The sequence below is a fragment of the Silurus aristotelis genome (assembly GCF_946808225.1).
Source record: "Silurus aristotelis genome assembly, chromosome: 11".
Classification (NCBI taxonomy): domain Eukaryota; kingdom Metazoa; phylum Chordata; class Actinopteri; order Siluriformes; family Siluridae; genus Silurus; species Silurus aristotelis.
Window position 1 is genome coordinate 20,690,787 of NC_139584.1, and position 22,170 is coordinate 20,712,956.

Genomic DNA, 22,170 nt, shown 5'->3' on the forward strand with positions numbered 1-22,170 from the left:
CAAATGTCTTGGAATCTTCTTCTTCTTTTGGCTGCTCCCATTAGGGGTCACCACAGGATCATTAGCCTCTATACTACCCTGTCCTATACATCTGCCACTTTTAAACCAACTACTTCTCGTCTCCTTCTTGACCTTCCTCATCTTTTACTTCTTTTCATGTCCCTCATTTGAACATGACCTAACAATCTCACTCACACCTCCCTCACCTTGTCTCCAAAACGTCCTACATGCTCAGTCCCTCTAATAAACTCATTTCTAATCCTGTCCATCGTCGTCACTCCCAATGAAAATCTCAGCATCTTCAGCTCTGCCACCTCCAGGTCCACCTGCTGTCTTTTAGTCAATGCCACTGTCAATGCAACCAAACAACATTGCAGGTCCCCCCACAGTCCTATCAACTTTCCCTATCACTCTTTTAGATACCCTTCTATCACAAATCACTCCTGCCACTCTTCTCCGCCCACTCCACCCTGCCTGCACTCTTTTCTTCACCTTTCTAACACACTCTCTATTACTTTGCCCTGTTGAGCCCAGGTACCTGAACTCCTCCACCTTCTCCACCTCTTCTCCCTGCAACCACACCACTCCACTGCCCTTTCTCTCATTCACACACATGTACTCTGTCTTACTCCTACTGACTTAAATTTTTCATCCTTCTCTTTAGTGTATACATCCACCTCTCCAGGTTTTTTCTAACCTGCTACCTACTCTCATCACAAATCACGGTATCATCCACAAACATCATTGTCCATGGAGACTCCTGTCTGTCCTCGTCCGTCAATCTGTCCATTACCACTGCATACAGGAAAGGGCTCAGAGCCGATCCTTGATGCACTTTAACCGTGAACCAGTCTGTCATTCCTACTGCACACTTTACTGCTGTCACACTGTCCTCATACATCACCTGCACCACCCTCACATACCTCTCTGCCACACCTGACGTCCTCATACAATACCACAACTCCTCTTTTGGCACCTGTCGTACGCTTTCTCTAAATCCACAAACACACAATGCAACTCCTTTTCTATACTTCTCCATCAACATTCTCAAAGCAAATAATGCGTCTGAGGTGCTCTTCCTTTGCACCTTTGCTCACAGATGCTTACCTCTTCTCTTACCGGTATGTCATCTGGGCCAACTGGCTTTCCACTCTTCATCCTCTTAATCGCTGCTCTCACTTCCTCCTTACTAATCCTATCCACTTCCTGCTTCACTTCATCTCCACATTATCCAACAATCTCTATCTCATTTTCCTCATTCATCAGCTTCTTAAAACACTCTCTTCCCTTTTCAAACACACTCTACTCACTAGTCAACACATTTCCTTCTGCATCCTTTATTGCTCTAACTTGTAGCACATCCTTCCCAGCTTGGTCCCTCTGCTTCGCCAATCGTTACAAATCCTTATTTTCTTCCTTAGTGTCAAACAACTCATACAGCTCCTGATATTCCTTTTTCTTTGCTTTTGCCACATCCCTTTTCACCTGCTGCTGCATCTCCTGTACTTTTTTCATCACTCTGGTGATCCAAATTCTGTTCTACCAACCACTTTCTCCTTTTGATTTCCTGTATTTTCTTATTTCACCACCACTAACCTCCACTCTTCTATACTTCTTCCTTCCCTGCTGTCTCTGTAGATATCTTCCCCATCTCCTTCTCCTCCTTTGGCTAACAGTAGCCCAATTACACTGTTGGCTAACAGTACCTTTGGTGGTCATTGCTAACCTGGGCCTTGACATATCCGGTATGAAATTTAGTTTTGTGATCTGCATATTTTATTTGGCACGTTTTACACTGATGCCCTTTCTAATGCAACCCTCCCCATTGATCCATGCTTGGGAACAGCACGAAGAGTGCGCTTGCTTGTGCGACCCTAATGCCTGGGTTATATTCAGTATCTCACAAATGTGAGTACACCCCTCACATTTTAGAAACCATTTTAGTATATCTTTTACTATAGATATGAATATGACATAACTATAGAAGTGAAACTTGCATATTTATTAGTCAATGTGCAGCTTGTATAGCAGTATATACAGTACATACATAACTGTTTCCAAAATCAATAAATCTTGTGAGCATCATTGTTGTCTAGCACTGCCCTATTCCTCCTGGGAATGGAATTCACCAGAGCTGCACAGATTATTGCTGGGATCTTCCATCCTCAATAATAACATCACTGAGCTGATGGATGCATGACACATTAGACACATGGCACGTCTCCACCTTCCACTTGAGGATGCCCCACAGGTGCCTAATAGTGTTCAGGTCTGAATACATACTTGACCACTCCACCACGTTCACCTTCAACTTCATCAGCACGGCAGTTGTTATCTTGGTGGTGTGTTTGGGGTCATTATTATGCCATTTGGTCCAGTTTCTGAAGGGAAGGCATCATGTTCTGCTTCAGAATATCACAGTACATGTTGGAATCCATGTTTTCCTCAATTAAATGCAGCTCCCCCAATACCAGCAGTATTCATGCATGACTCATGCAACCCCAGACCAAGATGCTACCACCACTATGCTTGACTGTAGGCAAGTCATAATTTTTTTTGGTACTTCTAACTAGGGCATTGCCATACATGCTGGACTCAATCTGAGCAAAACAAGTTTATCTCATCAGATCACAGAACATGGTTCCAGAGAATTCATGCTCTTGGACAGGTCTTGCCTTCAGCAAACTGTTTCAAAAGCTTCAGAAGAGGCCTCTGGGACAAAGGCCATGCAAACTGACTTGTTGTAGTGTGTGGCGTATAGTCTGAGCACTGACAAGCAGACTTTCTGCTACTGCAAACTCTAAAGCAATGCTGGCAGCACTTGTGCATCTGTTTTTCTAAGCCAACTTTTGCACCTGAGTGCTTCCGAGTGGATCTTGGAAAACCTCTGTGTGACCATGGCCACTGTACTGTAACTCAGTTTCAGGGTGTTACCGATCCTCTTAAAACCATCTTTGAGGAAAGCAACAATTCAAATTCTTAAATCCTTAAATAATTCCTTGCCGTGAGGTGCCATGTTAAACATCCAGTGGTCAGTATGAAAGAATTGTACTCAAAGCACAAAATTTTAACTGCTCTAATACAAGATACACAAATTTGTATAGTCCTGTCTAGCAGACAAAAACATGAACACAAATAGGACATGTGGCTTTGCATGGATACACAACGTACAGCTGTTACAAAAGTGTAATCAAAAGCCCACCTCCCTCCCCCCATCCTGACCATGTTCTACAGAGGGACCATTGAGAGCATCCTGAGCAGCTGCATCACTGCCTTGTTTGGGAACTGCACCGTTTCGGATCGCAAGACCCTACAGAGGATAATGAGGACAGCTGAGAAGATCATCGGAATCTCTCTCCCCTCTATCATGGACATTTACACTACACGCTGCATCCGCAAAGCACACAGCATTGTGGACGATCGCACACACCCGTCACACACACTTTTCACACTCCTACCATCAGGAAAACGGTTCCGAAGCATTCGGGCCGCAACAACAAGATTGTGCAACAGTTTCTTTCCACAAGCCATCAGGCTTCTTAAAACACAGAACTGAAACAGAACTTGCACACACTCACTCACTCACACACACACACACACACACACACTCACTCAAATGTGTGTACTGAACTGTACAACCTGGACTAAACACACTCATCACTCATCTCGATCCACTCCACCACCATTTATCTATTTATTATTATTTATACTCGCACCTTGTATTACAGTAGAATGTTTACATGCTGTCTTTGCACCTTTGTATTACAGTAGAATGTTTACATGCTGTCTTTGCACCTCCTTGCTGCTGTTTTTTTGCACTACATTGTTCTGTTTGTATTCTCTCCTGGGTATAGTTTTTACATTTCTCCTTACACAGTACTGTATAATCAAGTATACAGCAGGTTTACTAGTCGGCGCTATACTTGGTTTTTTGTCTTTTGTCTTGTCTTGTGTTGTGTCTGCACTGTCTGTCTGTACTGTTTTTTGTTTGCACTGTTTGCACCAGGTTGCACTCAATGCACTTTATGTTTGTGTTGTAGCTTTATGCTGTTGTTGTTTTGTTGTTTAGTGTAGCACCAGGGTTCCGGAGGAACGTTGTTTCGTTTTTACTGTGTACTGTGTACCACCGTGTATAGTAAAAATGACAATAAAAGCCTCTTGACTTGACTTGACTTGAATTGACTTGACTTGACTTGAAATGCGAGTGGTGTGTGTGTGTCAGAGAGCCAACAGTCACGTCTTCCTCCAACGCTCAACACTCTCGCTCAGCCTCTCCCTCCTACTAATCACCTACACCCGTCCTCCATTTACCCGTCCCCTTTATAAGGTCCCTCTTCCCCCTTGATTCACTGTCTGATCTACAGTTTACGCACCATAGATCATCCGGACTACTTACCGTTCCTATGACTGCGTGAGTTGCCCATGCTACCAGCTATGCTTCAGGTGAAGCACGACTCAGTTAAGTTTATTGTTTCTTACTCTGTTGTGTTTTGCCTTTTCTAGATCAATAAACGACACTTTGTTTTATTCCAGGTTTTACTCCAGGTTCCTGACACCTGGTTTATCTGTGATATCAAGAACTCATAAGAAATCAAATATATCAAGAACTACTCTTGATGAGTCTGAACATTTGCCTGCCAGTATTAAATTAGGAAGCCTATCATTGAAATGTTCTACACTTTCGATATATCTTTATTATGTAAAAAAATAAATTGATCTATTATTTTATCTAAGTAATAAATGATTTAATTGTTCAGCTTAAAAAAAATGTCATTTAATTACATGCAATCAATTCTAGATTGCGATCATTTTCATATAAGTAATCAATAGATATAATGCCTGCACCACCTTAAGGATGGAACGATGGAAGAAAAGAGCAAGAAGCTGAATAAGATCAAACAGAACATATCCGTCTTTCTTTTCCACTCCGATTATGTTTGGCAGAGCAAATGGCCGGTCAGCATTAATGCCACGATATGCAGAGGTAGTCCACGGAAAGAAGCCAAACTGGAAGAAGTACTTCACTACCACTGTAAGCTGAGAGAAAATAATGAAGAGAGATGCAAATGTTAATGTTAATGTTGCTTTAGAGCAAGCCATAGTGACTGTTACCTTATTTAAGCTTATACCAGAACCACTTTAGAACATCTTCAAAAAACAAAAAACAGCCAAAAAAAGTGCATGGTTATTTACTCAATTCAATCCCATTAATTGTTGTTTGTATAGCACTTTTAACAATGGAAATTTTCTCAAAGCAGCTTTACACAGATAATGTTGTAAAAAAAATAGTAATTCATTTATGTGGTAAAAGAAAAAAATCTCCAGTCATGGACATTTCATGCTTCTCTGCTTAATAAGGATAAATGAATAACCAATTATTTAAGTGCAGACTATCAGACAGTAAGTCACATGCAAATCTTTGTGCAGTGATTTATGGCTATAACAAGGATCGGTAAAAAACATAAGATCCCTTTTTAACATTGGCGCATATTTACGGTACATAAGGGATACTGGGTGAAAAATAATGAAATATTAGACAATATAAATCTTATGTTACCTTCACATACAACCCCTTTTTACCTTCATAATTGAAGAGAATGGGCATTTTTCTAATGAAATAATAATAAATTATTTGTGTGGATTAGTGCATATAATGACCTCAGGCCAAAGTAAACCCAAGCTACATCAAGCTTAGACTGGGCTGACATATAAAGGCAAACTATGAAGAATCATTTTTAAAAGGCAATTATTGAGGTCTTGTGGGTCAGGTCAAGTTTTTGTATAAAAAACACAGACAGGAAACATTATATATTTACACTGACCTCGGTATAGATGATGGCAGTCATCCAGAATCGCTTAGTGGGCCGAGGAACCGAAAGCATAGCCCAGAGGAATATGAGAATGGGGAGAAAGAGTGAAAGCAGCGAGGCAGACACCATGTGGTTTAGAATAATGACGAAGTAGCAGAGCATCTCGGACTGGGAAACCATGGTATTATAGAGGGCAAAGATGAGCTTCAGGAGTCGTGGTAATGAATGGAAGAACTTATCCGCCTCATCAATTTCTGGGATCTGAAACATACTTTTGGGATTTGGGGTGTTTTCAAAAATAGCATTTTGACACACAGTGAAATTCATGCCAAAATTACATGTTTTTATATTATGTATGTGCCAACATTTTGGCTTGCCAGATTTGCCTTTACTACATTCGCATTCACATTCACACAGTGTCTAATAGGTATCCTGTTTATTCGTTTATAGGATTTAAATGATATATACAGTATCTCACAGAAGTAAGTACCCCTCGCATTTTAGCAACCATTTTAGTATATCTTCTGAAGAGACAACATATATTCCAAAATAACAACGAACCCAAACACACCGCCAAGATGGCATCTGCCTTGCTTAAGGTGAAGGTGATGGAGTGGCCAAGAATGTCTCCAGACATGAACCCTATTTAGCAACTGTGGGGCATCCTCAAGTAAAAGGTGGAGAAGCGCCATGTGTCTTACATACAGCAGCCGTGATATCATTATGGAGTGGAAGAGGATCCCAGCAACAGCAACTCACACAAAATATTGACACATGTTCACTTAGGGTGTATTTATTTTTTTACAGCTAATTTGACAATAATGGCTGTATGTTGAGTTATTGTCAGATGACAGTAAATCTATACTGCTATAACTATACTATACTGTTGTAAATCTGCAATTGCTGCACATGGACTACTCTAAAATGTATTTCAGTTTCATTTCTATAGTATTGTCCCTTGAGAAGATATACTAAAATGGTTGCTAAAATGTGAGGGGTGTACTCTCTCTCTAATATATATATATATATATATATATATATATATATATATATATATATATATATACACACACTGTTTATAAGGGCTGTCAATTGCAACTTAGTCGCACATTTTTATCTCTTCTACATGTACCTTAAATTAATACTTTTAACGTTTTTAATAGTCTAATCAACATGTTTATGAACCAATATGGATGCTTTATGCAAATGTATGTTTATTATAAGTGAAACCAGACTCAAAATAGAACAGGAAGTCAAAATTTTCTTATAAATGTTTTAAAGTAATTATGGTGTTTTAAATTTCATAAATCATCAGAACAAGAAACGGAACTTTTGCTGTTTCCACATGGCCAGATTTAATTGTCGGATATGTGCATCATTTTGGTGCTTGATTTGAGACTTGGTGCATCAGTAAAACAAATGTTAAGTGAATAAACAAATGTTTTTGCTGGAGTTTGTTATTTTTTTTTTTTATAACTGAGTAAAGAAAGGAAAACAAATGTGTGTTACGTTAAAGGTTTTAAATTCGCCTCTTATATAAACAGAAAACAGAAAATGTGCGCTGCTTTAATCACATGTTAAAATTAGTGCTGTTCAAAGTAATTTTGTTAACGCGTTACTAACGGGTTAATTTTGACAGCCCTAATATATTTATTGATATTTATTGACAGCCCTAATATATACAGTTAAATGAGTTAACTGTAATTAACTCTGAGTTCATTGGCAGCAAGACCTAACATAGACTAGATTTAGAAATCAACATAGATCTAAAACCAGGTACTAGTTAGCTTAGAATGTGTTTCTCACTTGTTTAGTAGTAATTCACTGGCAGTGAGGGCTCTGGTCTCCTCAGTAAGTGGCCGAGGTTCTGAATTACTCTCGCTCTTTACCTCCATGACTTCTGACTCCTGGGATGCTGATTTCATTAATTCATATGTCTTTTGAAACTGATAATTTTCTTGATTTTCCTCTGGTTTTTCCTCCTTGTCTACTTCTCTATCTTCCCATTCATTGTTTATTTCATCTTCTGCTTCTTTATCCTCTTCCCTTATAACTGGTGGTTCATCATGACTTTAGGTAGAAAAATGGCACGTAATTACTCATATGTCATTAAAATCTATTGAAAAGTGAATTGAACATTAAAGTTTTAATAGCATCAATAACAAATCCTACCCTAGAATATCAAATGAGACTATATCTATGTTGGCTGATTTGCAGAGTTTCTGTCGTCGCTGTTCAGTGGATAGTCCCAAATCCTCAGTTTTTGGTGACACTAAACATGGGGCTTCATCAATTTCATCGTTAAGAGTCGGCTGACGTGACATTAGCATCGTCTCATCAGTCTGACAGCTAAAAAAAACAAAAACAGAAGAATTAAAAAGCATGTATTGAAGAGCTATATTTGCAATAAATGTTATAGCTAATAATTTTAAAGTGAAAGAATTTTATTACAGTTATTGTCATCAGTGGATGCAATATGTGTGATTTGTGATTTTTACTCTTAATAAGGGTTATGAAATGTGAAATATCTTTAGTACCAGAACTGTTTGTTTTTGACCAGCTTTTGATATTCATAATAATGTGACTGAGAAAGTGAGCTAACTATGTTTCAGTAAAAGCTTACACAAATCTGAGAACTGTTGTATAATAATATTTTATCCAAATTACTTTAGACTTTTCGCTTGATACATTTCAGAAAAAAACAGAAAAGTCCACTACATAGCTTGAACACAGTAATGCTGTTCCTCAAAATGGGGTCTCTTAAGTGTCACATTTACGTTGCCATGTTTGTTTTCATTTTGGTTCATGTTTTGTCTCCACCCACATATTGTTTTTGCTTGTCCCCTAGAAAGGTCTTGATTACTCTCACTGGTTTTCAGTCTGACATGTGATTAGTCTGTGTATTTAAACCCTTGTGTCAGTGGTATATTATAGATAAATAATTTTCCTGCACATTTTTTTATTCTTCTAGTAATTTAAGATTCAGAGTAAATTTAAAATGTGTGTACCACTGTTAACTTTAATGCTTCTCCATTGTCCATTTCATTTAGGCTTTAGTTTTTTTGTTGTGGTTTTGCATTAAATTTTGCTAAACCCAGGCAATCCTGATCATGGGCTTCAGACTTGTGATTTTCATGACCTAGATCAACTTTTTTGTTACATCCTGCATGATCTCAACCCCTATTCACATTCATATTCACACAATCTATACAGTATTTGTATTTGTTTATTTGTTTATTCAGAATAATGAATGAGGGACTTATAGACAATAAGGTACAGTATTTTTTTTTTTTCCAGGATATACTTACCTGGAAAGACTGCTGTTCCAGGAGAGTTTAGAGTTGGCACTTCTTAGTTGGGCATAGCCATGAGGAGTGATAGGCAGTGGTGGTGGTGAGGTGGCAGGTAAAATGATGTCCTCATCCAACAGTGTCTGTGTACTCTGTCTGGACAGACAGTTCTGGTAAAATGTATGAATGCTTTCATGGGACACATCTCTGCCCTAAAGAAAAAAAATTAAATCAGTGCAGTGCTATTAGAATATTTTACAGAGAGTGGAAAAGTTTGTCGATGTCCCCCTCAGGTACCTTGTTTTGTTGCTGGCTCAGCAGTGCTCTTTCAAAACGCAGCACTTTCGAGATGTCAAGATTGTCCTTACAGAATGAGTTCAAACCTTCTGTTATATCATCAATAAGAGACCGGAAGAAGACCAAGCTAAATTTTAGGCAGTCAATAATCCGCTCTGATATTTTAGCTGGTGAGATGAAAATAAGAGAAAACTTTTATAGGAGCACCTTTTCAACAAATCAGGTACATGCTTCAGTTATAATAATAAACATTAGTTCATATTTCATATATATTTTAATTCCAAATTCTCAACGTATTAGAAATTGTGATTGAACTATAATGCAGCACAAGGTAAACATGAAAATTATGTATAAATAGTGTGTAAAATCTACAAAAAGTCAAAGTTTTACTTAAAACCAAATAAAAAAAAAAATGTGTAATAAAAAAAAAAAAAAAAAAAAGATTTATTTTTTATTAAATGCCAATAATACCTTTTTCTTCCTTCTCAGGTTCAGGACAGGAATCGTCCAACTCATCCTTACTTGACTCAAAGCTGTCTGCACCTGTATATATCCACAATGCATCTTTATAGTTTTGTGTTGTTTTATATAATGACATGCTATACAGTTAGGTAAAACATTATAATGCATAATGCAATAATAAAACCTAGAACATTATCAAGTTTTAAAAAGTTAATTTTCTATTTAATATTTAATGGAAAATATCACTTATAAAAAAGTATAAGAAAATTCAATTGTTGGTGAGTTTATGAGACTGTACTGTGTTCTTCACATAGCGCCCTCTTCTCTCTCTTCTCTTCTCTCTTTAATTGAACTTCATCCATCTTATGGGACTTGAGAGCAGCCTTGGACCCTGCTACCCAAGCTTCATAAGCCAACTGTGAAGGCAAAATGAGGTAAATCTTTCTGTAAAAGTCATTTGCTTGTTGTCTTTTTGCCATTTTACACCTTGATATTTCTAACCTGAAGGGCAGATTTCTTCTTTGGCACAGATTCTTCCTCAGTCTTGGTATCTACTTCACCCTCCTCTTCTTCACTGTCACTTTCAAATAGGCGATACCCACAGGAGTCCCAGACTGCATAACAACACATGCATGCGCACACACACACACACACACACACACACACACACACACACACACACACACACACACACACACACACAGACATTTAATTTTATCCTTGAAAATAAAGACTATATATAAATAAAGAGGAAAAAAACTAATTCGATGAGCCCAAAAACTATAGATTTGAGAACATTAACTTCTAAACTGCCCCCTATAAATATACCCGAAATCTTTTTCTATCTATGTAATGAAGTTCCTGGATAGACTTGTGCTACTCCTCTCAGCATTTAGGTCAGCTCGTTTATAGACCCCCTGCCCTTACCAAGCACAGATAGGTACAGTAGTTGATGAGTCAGTCATACTATGTATTATTATATTTTATCCAATATAATTTGAAACACAAGTACCTGTAGTGCACGACTTATAAACCTACCTTACCTGGACCCTGGTGTCAACTTGACTTAAAGGTTAACTCAGAAGCTCTGTACAGGAAAATTGAATAGTAGACTGCACTTTCTAAGGAAGTGTAAGTCCTTTAATATTTTAGTTAGATGTTAGAGATCTTCTACCAGTCTGTGGTAGTCAGTGCAGTCTTCTTTGCAACAGTATTCTTGCGAAGACACATCAGAGCTGGATGCAAAGAAGCTCAACAAATATATCAAGAAGCTTGTTCAATATTGGCCTGTTTATTTGTCAGTTTTGAGGTGGTAGTGACAGCCATTTTGACAATAAGCAGCCTAATCTATTAATGAAACAGTGACGCTCATTTGGTAAAGATGCAGTCAAATCCAATGTAGTTTATCATTGTGGGACAAGTTTTTGCTCCAGTGCTAGTCTTAAGATTACTGATTAGCTCTTTTATCCAACATAAGCAAATTTAATGCACAGCAAGTAGCACTGCTTCTTACAGCTCCAACATCCCCAAGTTATTCATGAGTTTTGCATTTCTTCTTCTGGCTCTTCCCACCTTGCAACAACATGTCACAGTGTTTTATATATCAAGCCATTAAATCATGATTAAAGCTGCATTGTTTGCCTCTGTGCCTGCTTTTCTGCATCACATTTAAAAATCCAGCTTGTGCTAAAGCACAATAAAAAAAAAAAGAGCTGTTTTCTCTTACCATTAGTCTCTGTCAACTGTATGATAAGGTATAGAACAATGAGCCTTGCTTTATTCAAAAGACAAAAAGATATAAATCTATCATATTGAGCTACTTGACAGTGTACTGTATATTGATATACATAGCTTTTGGCTCTATTTCATGATTTATTTTCACTAATCCATATATTAGTGATTTTATTTTAATTATTCACAATGATTGAAAGTAGCATTTAATGTCTAACTTAAATAATACAAATCTCATACTTAAATAATGTAACTTTTTTGCTCCAGTGCTAGTCTTAGCATAGCTGCTTAGCTCTTTTATCCAACATAAGCAAATGTATTGCACAGCAAGTAGCATTGTAGCAATGTCATACTTAAATAATAATTTTAAGTATAAAAACAACAAAGCCATTAGAGAAGTTACTGACAATGTATGTATTTATTTTATAATTAAAATATTATGTAAAAAAAAAAAAAAAAAAAAAAAACTTTTTTGTTTTACATAAATCAAGTAAATATTTAAACCCATAAAGATATCCTAGATATTAAGTATATGCATAGATTTATCCAGGATACTGTTAAGAATTTGAAATACTTTTTTTGATCACTGCATGATTTCATTTGTGATAAATGAAAATATAGGATCATTAATTATTTAGAAATAGAGAAAACATATAAACAAGTGTGGCTTATCTATTTACTGATGCATAACATGTACAGTTCAATTAAATTGGTAATGAATATCTGGTATGACAAAAAGTTTCTTAGACTAAAAATATCAACTCACCAGACGGGCGAGAGGTCCATGGTTTCCACCATTCCAACTGATCACTTTCCTCTGGAAAATAGAAGGTCATGCATGTTTCTCCATTTATACAACTACATGGAGAATTCTTGATACTAGTGGTGATTTCCTGAATATGAAAGTGACTAATGGGGCAGAAGTATGTGACCATTACATCGATATGTGTCTGTTAAATATTATATTCCACATTTAGCCCCCTTCTTGTTAAAATAATCTTCATTCTTCTATAAAGGCTTTTATTAGTAAGGTTGGGTACTTGTGACAGACAAGGGAGTCTGCATTCCATTTCATCCAATAAAAAGATGTTCGGTGTTGCTGAAGACTGTTTTAACACACAAACCATGACTTGTTTAGACATTTCCTTTTTTGCATACTGGATATAATATTATATATTGAGATATACTGTCATACTGAAGGTTTGGGCCAGGTTGGGGAAGGCCCAAATATGGGAGTCCACCTACATTTGACCATGGTATACAGTAGTTATCCAATAAACGGCTCTTTCTAAATCTTGTTCAATCTCTGCCCATTGCTCTCAGTCAGAGTAAGCAATGTGTAATGATGATCCTCTAGATCTGTTTCCTCACTGAATGGCATTTAATATAACAAGGCACTCCCTGAGGTATATTGAGCTACCAGCTGGCAATCATTTCTAGATAGGGTGAAACCGAATTTAACATATTGTAGGACAAATGCCTTTGGCTGAAATGCATGGCATATTGTATGGGTTTTGCAAATATATTTTATATCTGCATTTTCCATTGGTTCATCTGACAAGTTGCACAGACTAACATACTGTTTGCATAGTCTGTTGGATCTCTTCTATAGCAATCATTCATATCAACTGGACTAATAGAAATAGAATACATTTGGCTATGTTTTTCATTTTGGCCAATACTGAAAAGTGTTATTATGATAGAAATGCTGAAACACATGTGAAATTATGTAGTGACCAGGAAAGGTGTTATACAAATCAAATCAGTCAATATTTGAAGAACTTAAAACAAAAATAGGCCAAGAACTTGTTGAGTGCATACATGCTCAACCATTATATTTTTGGGTTAATTAAAAAAGATCTCAGTAATGTGCATGGCCAAAATTGGTAGGGAATTTGTTCAGCTGTTTAAGGTCCAGGGTCCAACTTTATTTTTAGTCCAACATTAATTTTACCCTGCAACACAAAATGCTCCAATCGTTAACTGCAATATTCTTGAGGGAATTCAAAGCAGCAAATAAGAATACATTAAGGTTTATAAATGGAACAACTACACTAAGCTCTTCCAATTTCTGTTTTATTTTCCTTATATGTGCTGAACAATCAAGGCTTTCTTTCTTGTCACAATATCACAATAGAGCACACATTTTTCTTATAGTGCCCAATCAATTTGTCACTTTTTGCTTCACTACAGGCAATAATAAATTGCCAGAGTACAATAATGAAGACAGACTTACTGCTTTTTGGTGACAATGTTACAGTGCACAAGTCCTGATGTATTTTAAACAGTGATCATGTCTATCATCCAAAATCACCAGAACAAAAATCACCAGAACAAAGTGCTCAAAAAAGACATAGTTGCAAATGTATCATCACCAAATCCACTCACTAAAACAGGGGTCCCCAACGTGGTGCCCGGAAGGACCACATGAGTAGCCTGCGAGCCTTTTCTAAAAAAAAGCTGTTTCCTACTTTGTTAAATCATTGTTGATAATTATTATAAGAAATCATTAACATGATCAGTGTCTTCACATAGATGAATATCATTAATTATTAATAATAACATATAATAAAAGGTAAATTAAGCAAATGTGTTATTTCAGATCAAACTGAAAACTGTGTGTATTAAACTGGTAGCCCTTCACATTAATCAGTACCCAAGAAGTAGCTCTCAGTTTCCAAAAAGGTTGGTGACCCCCTGCCCTAAACTTTTTAAAAAGTTTATAAAGAGGATGAACAAGACATAGTTAAGACCTATTATTGGCAACCCACATGGGGCCACAGTCATGATGACTATTTGTATACAGGAAATAATCACATAAATACTCAATAGACCAAACATTCTGTATTATATTTTAAATTGTTAGTGCAGTGACACATAAATCTGATTACCTTTTCGCTCTGCATCACTTTTTTGTCCAGGCTCTTTTGTGTCCATTGTTGTGTCAGCCTGTTCTGGGTTATTCTTTTGTTTTGATTTAATTTTCTCCATCCTAGAATGGACAGGACACACAACTGTAGCACACACAGCAGGCCACTTGAGCACTTTCAAATCAAGCCTGACAAACCCTGTCTTTATAGACTTTAATTTTGTGCACAAAGCATATTGTCAATCTGAAACAGGTTTGAGCACCATAGTCCTAGGAAAATATTAATGCTACAGCATATAAGGATATCGTTGGCAATCAAGTTCCTGCAACAGTGGGTTCCAGATAGTATTCTTAAGCAGCCTGTTTATGCCAAAGGCACCAAAACTTTCTCAAGCACACACACACGTACTGTTTTTTAAGCAGTTCCACAGATTTCTTCTCCAACTCCAGTCTAGCTGCCACACGTTTCTTTACCTTGGCTTCAAATAGTTCTGCACCTCTAAAACATATGGAGACAGCTAATTTTATTTAGGAAGCATCTATTATATTTGATACATATAGCAAAACATTTGACTTTACAATCAGCATACTGTACTAAATGTTGTGCATTTTATATGCCAAGTAGAGCGAATTCTCACAGTTTTATTATCTTTCTATGTTCCTATGTAGTGTAAATGAATATCTTACCTGGAGGCAAGGATCTTAGAGGCTTTAAGGTCAGAAACAACATACAAGAAGTAGTAACTGAGAAATATTCTCCTTTGAGCCAGTAGCACAGTAAAGCAAACTGCATCCCACACAATACCGGCCTCTCCTACTGGCAACTCGCAGTCATCACTGGGTTTAGCTACATGCACAAACATACACAATAGAGACATGCAAACATCTGCATATGTATGTCTACATTTACATATACTTATTTTATATATATAATTATATAATTTAATATAAATAATATAAATATATAAATTAATCTCCTGCTGATTTTGTCTATTTGCCCACTAACAAAGAAATGATCAGTTTATAATTTCAATGGTAGTTTTATTTGAAAAGTGAGACACAGTTTAACAACAAAAAAATCCAGAAAAAACGCATTTTAAAAAAGTTATAAATTGATTTGCATATTAATGAGTGAAATAAGTATTTGATCCCCAATCAATCAGCAAGATTTCTGTCTTTTTCTGGCTCTCTTATAGGGAGTGCTCCTAATCTCATCTCTTTACCTGTATAAAAGACACCTGTCAATTCCAAACTCTCCACCATGGCCAAAACTACAGAGCTATCCAAGAATGTCAGAGACAAGATTGTAGACCTACACAAGGCTGGAATGGACTACAAGACCCTTGCCAAGCAGCTTGGTGAGAAAGTGACAACAGTTGGTGAGATTATGCGCAAATGGAAGAAACACAAAATAACTGTTAATCTTCCTCGGTCTGGGGCTCCATTCAAGATCTCACTTCGTGGAGTTTCAATGATAATGAGAACAGTGAAGAATCAGCCCAGAACTGTGTGGGAGGATCTTGTCAATGATCTCAAGGCAGATGGGACCATAGTCATCAAGAAAACTATTCGTAACACACTATGCAGTGAAGGACTGAAATCCTGCAGTTCACGCAAATTCCCCTTCTCAAGAAAGCACATGTACAGGCCTGTCTGAAGTTTGCCAATTAACATCTGAATGATTCAGAGGAGAACTGTGTGAATGTGTTGTGGTCAGATGAGACCAAAATTTAACTCTTTGGCATCAACTTAACTGGCAGTGTTTAGAGTGGGAGAATGCTGCTTATGACCCCAAGAACATCATCCTATATATATATATATATATATATATATATATATATATATATATATATATATATATATATATATATATATATATATATATATATATATATATATATATATTTATATAGCTTAATTGTGTATAGCATTTTGATGCATAAATGCATTTTGTTTTTGTTCACATTTTACACAGTGTCAAAATCATTTTTCGAATTGTGGTTGTATGTAAAAAAAAACTGTATGCAAATAGTTTTGAACATTTTGTGAACGTATAATGAGAGGCCTACAGGTTACATATCTGCCAGGAAACATGTACTTTGTGCTTACTAACATCTGTATGTTCATCATAATTTAAACACTTGTAGGTAAAGGCATTGTTATATTTACTTACGCACATCATAGCCTTTGATAGTACAGAACATACTGAATGCCTGAATAAGCCAACAGGCTTTCTTTAAAAGACTGTCAAGGTAAGCACAGGATCCCAGCTAGACACACACACACACACACACACACACACACACACACACACACACACACACACACACACACACACACACAAACACACACACAGTAGGATTTAATTAACAGGGTGAACAACAAAAGCTAGAAAAACACAGAATATAATGCAAACAAGGGTACCAATAAACTATAACAGACAATTATAAAATATTACTGTAGTATACTTATGCAGGTGAATTTGATCTTACTATAACATATTCATTTGGCTTGTAATTACTTTTATGCAGTTATGAGCATTGTATGATAATTTACAAGAAACTGTTTCTGTGCTTTAACAGGGGTTAGAAAGCATCCCTTTTTTTCAATTTAATACTTGAATTTATTTATGACATGCATGCATACTTACAGAGATAAAGTTCTTTAGGCAAATCACCACAGAGGTGTAGGCAATAAGGCAGTCCCACAGCCTGAGTATGTAGCGTACCGGCTGTAGCAGCACTGTGTCTCCGAAAAGCATAAAATAGAAGCAGGCCACCAGATAGCCCAAGCAGAATATGTTGATACGTGTGGTCCCAGTGATGAAAACCAGGCATAAAACCAACCAGAAAAAGTAGCTGAATACAAAGACTTTTGCCATGTCAAGATACGACCTAAAAACACAAACACACACACACACACACACACACACACACACACACACACACACACACACACACACATACACACACACACACAGGCACACACACACAGACATTAGAAACATATGTTATGTTAAAAAATTATATGAACAGCAGAAGTGACAACAGATATTTAACCAGTCAAAAAGCAAATCTTTGGTTCTTATTTCCAACTGATTAAAATTTTTTTATATAAAGTCACTGGTCAGTGACAATGATCTTTTATTTATTTAAAACTGGTGCTTTGACTGATTTTAAAGAAAACAGTTAGTAAATAAATTTTACATTTTTGACAAGGGTTATTCATTCCTACTTAAATATTTGCATGCTGCTATATACAATTTTTTCCTAATTTCTTTATACAAATGGACTTCTAAGTAATTAAGAGATACTGAAAAGAGCACCGTAAACATATTATTGGAACAAAAATCCATAGCAGTTAGTAATATCAATGTGGCTTAGTTCAAAAGTATTTTCAACTAACAGAATAAAGAAAATACTTAATAAAACTGAATGAGCTATGTAGGGTAAGCATCACATGCTTCATTAGTAGACACATTTAGAATACACACCGGCAGTGCAGAAAATTGCCAACTGCTGTATACTGGTTAAGAGAGCGAGAGTCTAGGTTTCTACTAATCTCCACATTTTCCCCTGCCACAAGTCTAACAGAGGCCTTATTCTCTTCTTCAAACACCTGCCACTGCAGAGAGGCTACCATCAACAGTAAGAAGTCATCTACAAAGAGATTAGAAAAAAAATGTAACAGTGATATCTAGCATGAAAGTGCTATAAATAATATTAATGTACTGCTAGAACTTGTAATGAGCAACCCAGTGCAACTATCACTACTATAACTATAACAACAACTACTACTACTACTACTAATAATAATAATAATAATTATTATTATTATTATAATTATAATGATGATGATGATGATGTTAATAATAATAATAATAATAATAATAAAAAAAAATAATAATAATAATAATAATAATAATAATAATAATAATAATAATAATAGTCAAAGGTTGTTCAATGTTGATAAGAAAATACAATTTTAGTAAGAAAATACTTTATGTATATGTACCAACTCACAAAATATGAAAGTGGGGTTAGGCTGCATAGCAAAATCTGGCAAATACAGCCACTTAATTTGATTAGAGCTAAGAGCATTAGAGCCTGTCCTCCAAGGATAATCTGCAGCACAAAATAGGTTAGAAAGAACAAATTGTATAGTTCAATGCTGTACATTTACTGTATTTAAAAACAATTGTTTACTGAGTGAATGCCTACAGGAATGAAAACTGATTAACTACATAAAGTTACTCTGAGTTAACTTTTAACAATTATATATGTGTGTGTGAATTAGTATGTTAACAGTATAACTTAAACTCAAGAAATGTGTTTAGTAAAATTGAATATATACTGTTCAGCAATTGAGTATTCTGAGCAATATAGAACTGTGGCTTCTCAAGTATTGTGTGACATACCAGTACAGAGTGCAGGAGGCACCCCGATACACAGCAAATACTGGAACGCCATTAAGCTCGCAATAAAGCAACAATATCTGGGCCACACTTCACCAATAGCTTTCCTGCGGCGACGTCCCAGAATTGTGATCAGTGCAAATGAGTGCAGAAGAGCAAAGAAATCCATCCGCTGGCCAATTACATTCACTGCCACAACAAATGATATCTTGTACAAAAACACATGAGTTAAAGAATAAAATCACTGCCTCAACATCAAAGCATTCAAGTATTTTTAAGTCCCATAAGGCCAGGTAAAGATTTGCTGTACCTCAAGGCCAAACTTGTAGAAGAAATAATTGCAGAAGTATCTGAAGCAGGGCGGGATGCCATGATCCAGGTGTTGCCATGTTACATTGTTGAAAATGGTGCCTTTGGGAGAAGGTTTCAGGTTGAAATGGAGACAGTGGTAGAGCTGGTGCCGATGGACAGTCACGTCAAACACAAGGAGGCCCAATATAAATAAATGGTTCTGCAGAGACATGGCATACTGTCATGTATTTCATATATTGGTGTTCTGAACAAGTAGTACAAGCTAGTACTGTATTGACTGTTATGAGTCAATGATAATCAATAAATGTGAATGTCCAGTAACATACATTTTACCACTAATCAAAGATCGAATGAGCCACTGAACAGTGATGATAGTTATCTTTTAAAGCTTATGCATTTATGATTTGCTTATAGCTATATGTAAATGTCTGTTGTATATTGTGAGGTGCTTTATGTTACCACATCTGACTGGTACCATGTACTCTAAACTATAGCTGCAGTAATATTTTATCATTAAATATACTCCACATAAAAAAAAACTTGTGTTTGAAAAAAACTGAATGGTAATACTGAGTAGCAGACCTGTAAGCAAGGCAGAATAGCAATTCCACATTTTTTCAGACTGCCAATCCATAGAGATGGATCCACAGGTTCAATATACAAAACAGACTTCTGCAAAAGCTGTGCCACATCCCCACTGTACCAGCTCTGGTTAGAAATCAGCAAATTCTTGAGAGAAACAGTATATAAGTATATATAATCAAAGCATGGAAAATATACAGAATGAAAATTAATAGTTATTTATTTTGCAGTATTATAATATTTGTTGTACTCTACTTTTGGTATGTTTTGAGGTTAGCTAGGAGCAGGCCAATTTAGTAAGAAAGTATAAACATTTCTAAAGAAACTCACAGTGGTGCAGTTAACAGAAAACTCTGCTGGTTTGATGAATTTTAACTGATACATCATTTTACACACAACCATCACGCAGGCCCAGACAGATGACACAGTAGAGGCAACTGGCCGCAGTCTTGGATATGGGACAGCAAATGTCCATAAAGCCAGGAACACAAAATTCATCAGGGACACCTACGTAACAAAGAGAAAAATACACACATTACATGATGTAGTGTAGTAGAAGAATTTGGGCAATGCTTTAAAACATACAGCATATAATATGTAACAATCAAAGCCAATAAAAAATAATACAGAATTTATAAAAGAATCGTGAGAAATAGATCAAACAGTCAACAAAGAATACAGAACCAGTCAGAGCTCATATCATTAAGGGTAAAAGGGTAACCAAATACATGACCAAAAAAAAAAAAAAACAGAATAGCAAGAAACAATAAAAAAGAAAAACTAATATGTAATTGGAAAAACCTTCCAAAGAGATGCGAATAGGATATATTTATGCATGAATTTCAATAGGATACAAACATTTCATTTTATTATTATTTTTATTGTTGTTGTTATAATTAATTATTATTATTATCACAAACAATAATGAATGCAGAATATGTGAGGTGTTCCCCAAGAACAGATACTGGGCAGTGCCATCAATTTTAACAGATTACAATAAACTTTCAATTTGCAACATAATCTTTATTCTAGGATTTTTTATAAAACATATCTCATATGCTGGATTGTAAAAACATGTTTGAATATTACATTAAACTGACTGTAGAAATGTGCATCTGGCTTAAATACATCATATCTACAAGTTGTTGGTCAAGATTTGGCCCTTCACATACTACATGCTTGGGCGCACTTATACCACGATATGTTTACATCAGTAAAACAGTACAGTAAAACAGTAAAACTACAGTAAAACCTGTAAATTCCTCTATAAAATTGGTTTTGTGAGCGTGTGTCAAGTCTACCTCTTTTAGGCTAACCCAGATGATGCCTGCAGCAACAAGTTTGAGGCTATGAAGCTCCAGCAATCTCCAGCAAAACTCTTGACCCTTAGTCATCCACGCCAGAGCATGTAGTGTGAAGTAGCTTACCCGATCCACCACTATAAACCATTTGTTTTCTGTTGATTCTAAAATACACAGTCAGACATGAAAGTTACACGAGCATCTTGCTGTTTTCAGTGGGTGTCTCCCACACTCCCACTTTCCCAAAACTTTTACACTATAAAACAAAAAATTCTAATTCTCACAAGCGGAAAGCTGGCAAAATGTCTGATACTACTGCAATTGTCAGTGCATCTAAATTCTTACCGATTTCTTCTTCTTCATCCTTACATGAAGGGGAATTCAATTCTAAGCTGCCCAGCAGATCATCTCCTTCAACATGCAACTGCTCCTTTTTCAGCCTAGCACAGAGAACTAACCCAGGTTATTTTATGGCATTTCAAATATTACATCTTATGATATAAAAAATAAATGAAACAATAACAATCATGATTTACCGGTTTTGGATTTTTTCAATGTTTTCTTTTACCCTGAAATGAATAAATATACATATACTATGAACAAATTCAACTTTTGCTCAACAGTTAAACATACATGTACACAGCATAACTGGTTATTCACTATGAATGACAGTGAAGTTCTTTTCTGATCAACAACCCTTAAGGATTCCATTTCATATTAACCAAAACCAATGTTTAAGATTTATTTCGAAATGTTGCCTAGTTGTACGCTTGCGAACATGTGCAATCTTTAAAAAAAACTGAAAGTACTTAGATTTCTATAGTTTTACATATCAGGACATAACAAAAATCATCTGTTTTTTACCAGGTCTTAGAATTAGGTAAACACAAACTTAGATTAACAACACATGAGATATTACACTGTTATTAATTATAAAAACAAAATAATAAATTCATGTCAAAAGAGAGAAGCCATGTGTGAAAATCCAAGTACACCTTATGATTAAATAGCTTCTAAAACCCCCTTTAGCATCTTTAGTATGTTGTGGAGGAATTTTGGGTCACTCTTTTTAAAACGTTGCTTCAGTTCCATGAGTTTTGCA

The 22,170-nt window shown here is 36.0% G+C and overlaps 1 protein-coding gene across 1 annotated transcript in view; it reads right to left on the reverse strand.

The window, feature by feature from the left end:
* LOC310733397 (piezo-type mechanosensitive ion channel component 2) overlaps nucleotides 1-22,170 on the reverse strand; it is a 45,583-nt gene that overhangs the window by 10,732 nt on the left and 12,681 nt on the right. Inside the window, exons 15-38 of the mRNA XM_083554636.1 lie at nucleotides 21,605-21,637; nucleotides 21,414-21,508; nucleotides 21,069-21,232; nucleotides 20,098-20,274; nucleotides 19,768-19,914; nucleotides 19,184-19,384; nucleotides 18,877-19,081; nucleotides 18,482-18,583; nucleotides 17,953-18,118; nucleotides 17,110-17,353; nucleotides 16,633-16,729; nucleotides 15,147-15,306; nucleotides 14,869-14,958; nucleotides 14,482-14,582; nucleotides 12,357-12,407; nucleotides 10,361-10,473; nucleotides 10,158-10,275; nucleotides 9,869-9,940; nucleotides 9,398-9,564; nucleotides 9,119-9,312; nucleotides 7,983-8,159; nucleotides 7,617-7,880; nucleotides 5,823-6,081; nucleotides 4,849-5,037 (exon numbers count right to left, since the gene is read on the reverse strand). Coding sequence (XP_083410762.1) covers nucleotides 4,849-5,037; nucleotides 5,823-6,081; nucleotides 7,617-7,880; nucleotides 7,983-8,159; nucleotides 9,119-9,312; nucleotides 9,398-9,564; nucleotides 9,869-9,940; nucleotides 10,158-10,275; nucleotides 10,361-10,473; nucleotides 12,357-12,407; nucleotides 14,482-14,582; nucleotides 14,869-14,958; nucleotides 15,147-15,306; nucleotides 16,633-16,729; nucleotides 17,110-17,353; nucleotides 17,953-18,118; nucleotides 18,482-18,583; nucleotides 18,877-19,081; nucleotides 19,184-19,384; nucleotides 19,768-19,914; nucleotides 20,098-20,274; nucleotides 21,069-21,232; nucleotides 21,414-21,508; nucleotides 21,605-21,637 — 3,586 coding nt within the window. The remainder of the gene's footprint in view (nucleotides 1-4,848; nucleotides 5,038-5,822; nucleotides 6,082-7,616; nucleotides 7,881-7,982; nucleotides 8,160-9,118; nucleotides 9,313-9,397; nucleotides 9,565-9,868; nucleotides 9,941-10,157; nucleotides 10,276-10,360; nucleotides 10,474-12,356; nucleotides 12,408-14,481; nucleotides 14,583-14,868; nucleotides 14,959-15,146; nucleotides 15,307-16,632; nucleotides 16,730-17,109; nucleotides 17,354-17,952; nucleotides 18,119-18,481; nucleotides 18,584-18,876; nucleotides 19,082-19,183; nucleotides 19,385-19,767; nucleotides 19,915-20,097; nucleotides 20,275-21,068; nucleotides 21,233-21,413; nucleotides 21,509-21,604; nucleotides 21,638-22,170) is intronic.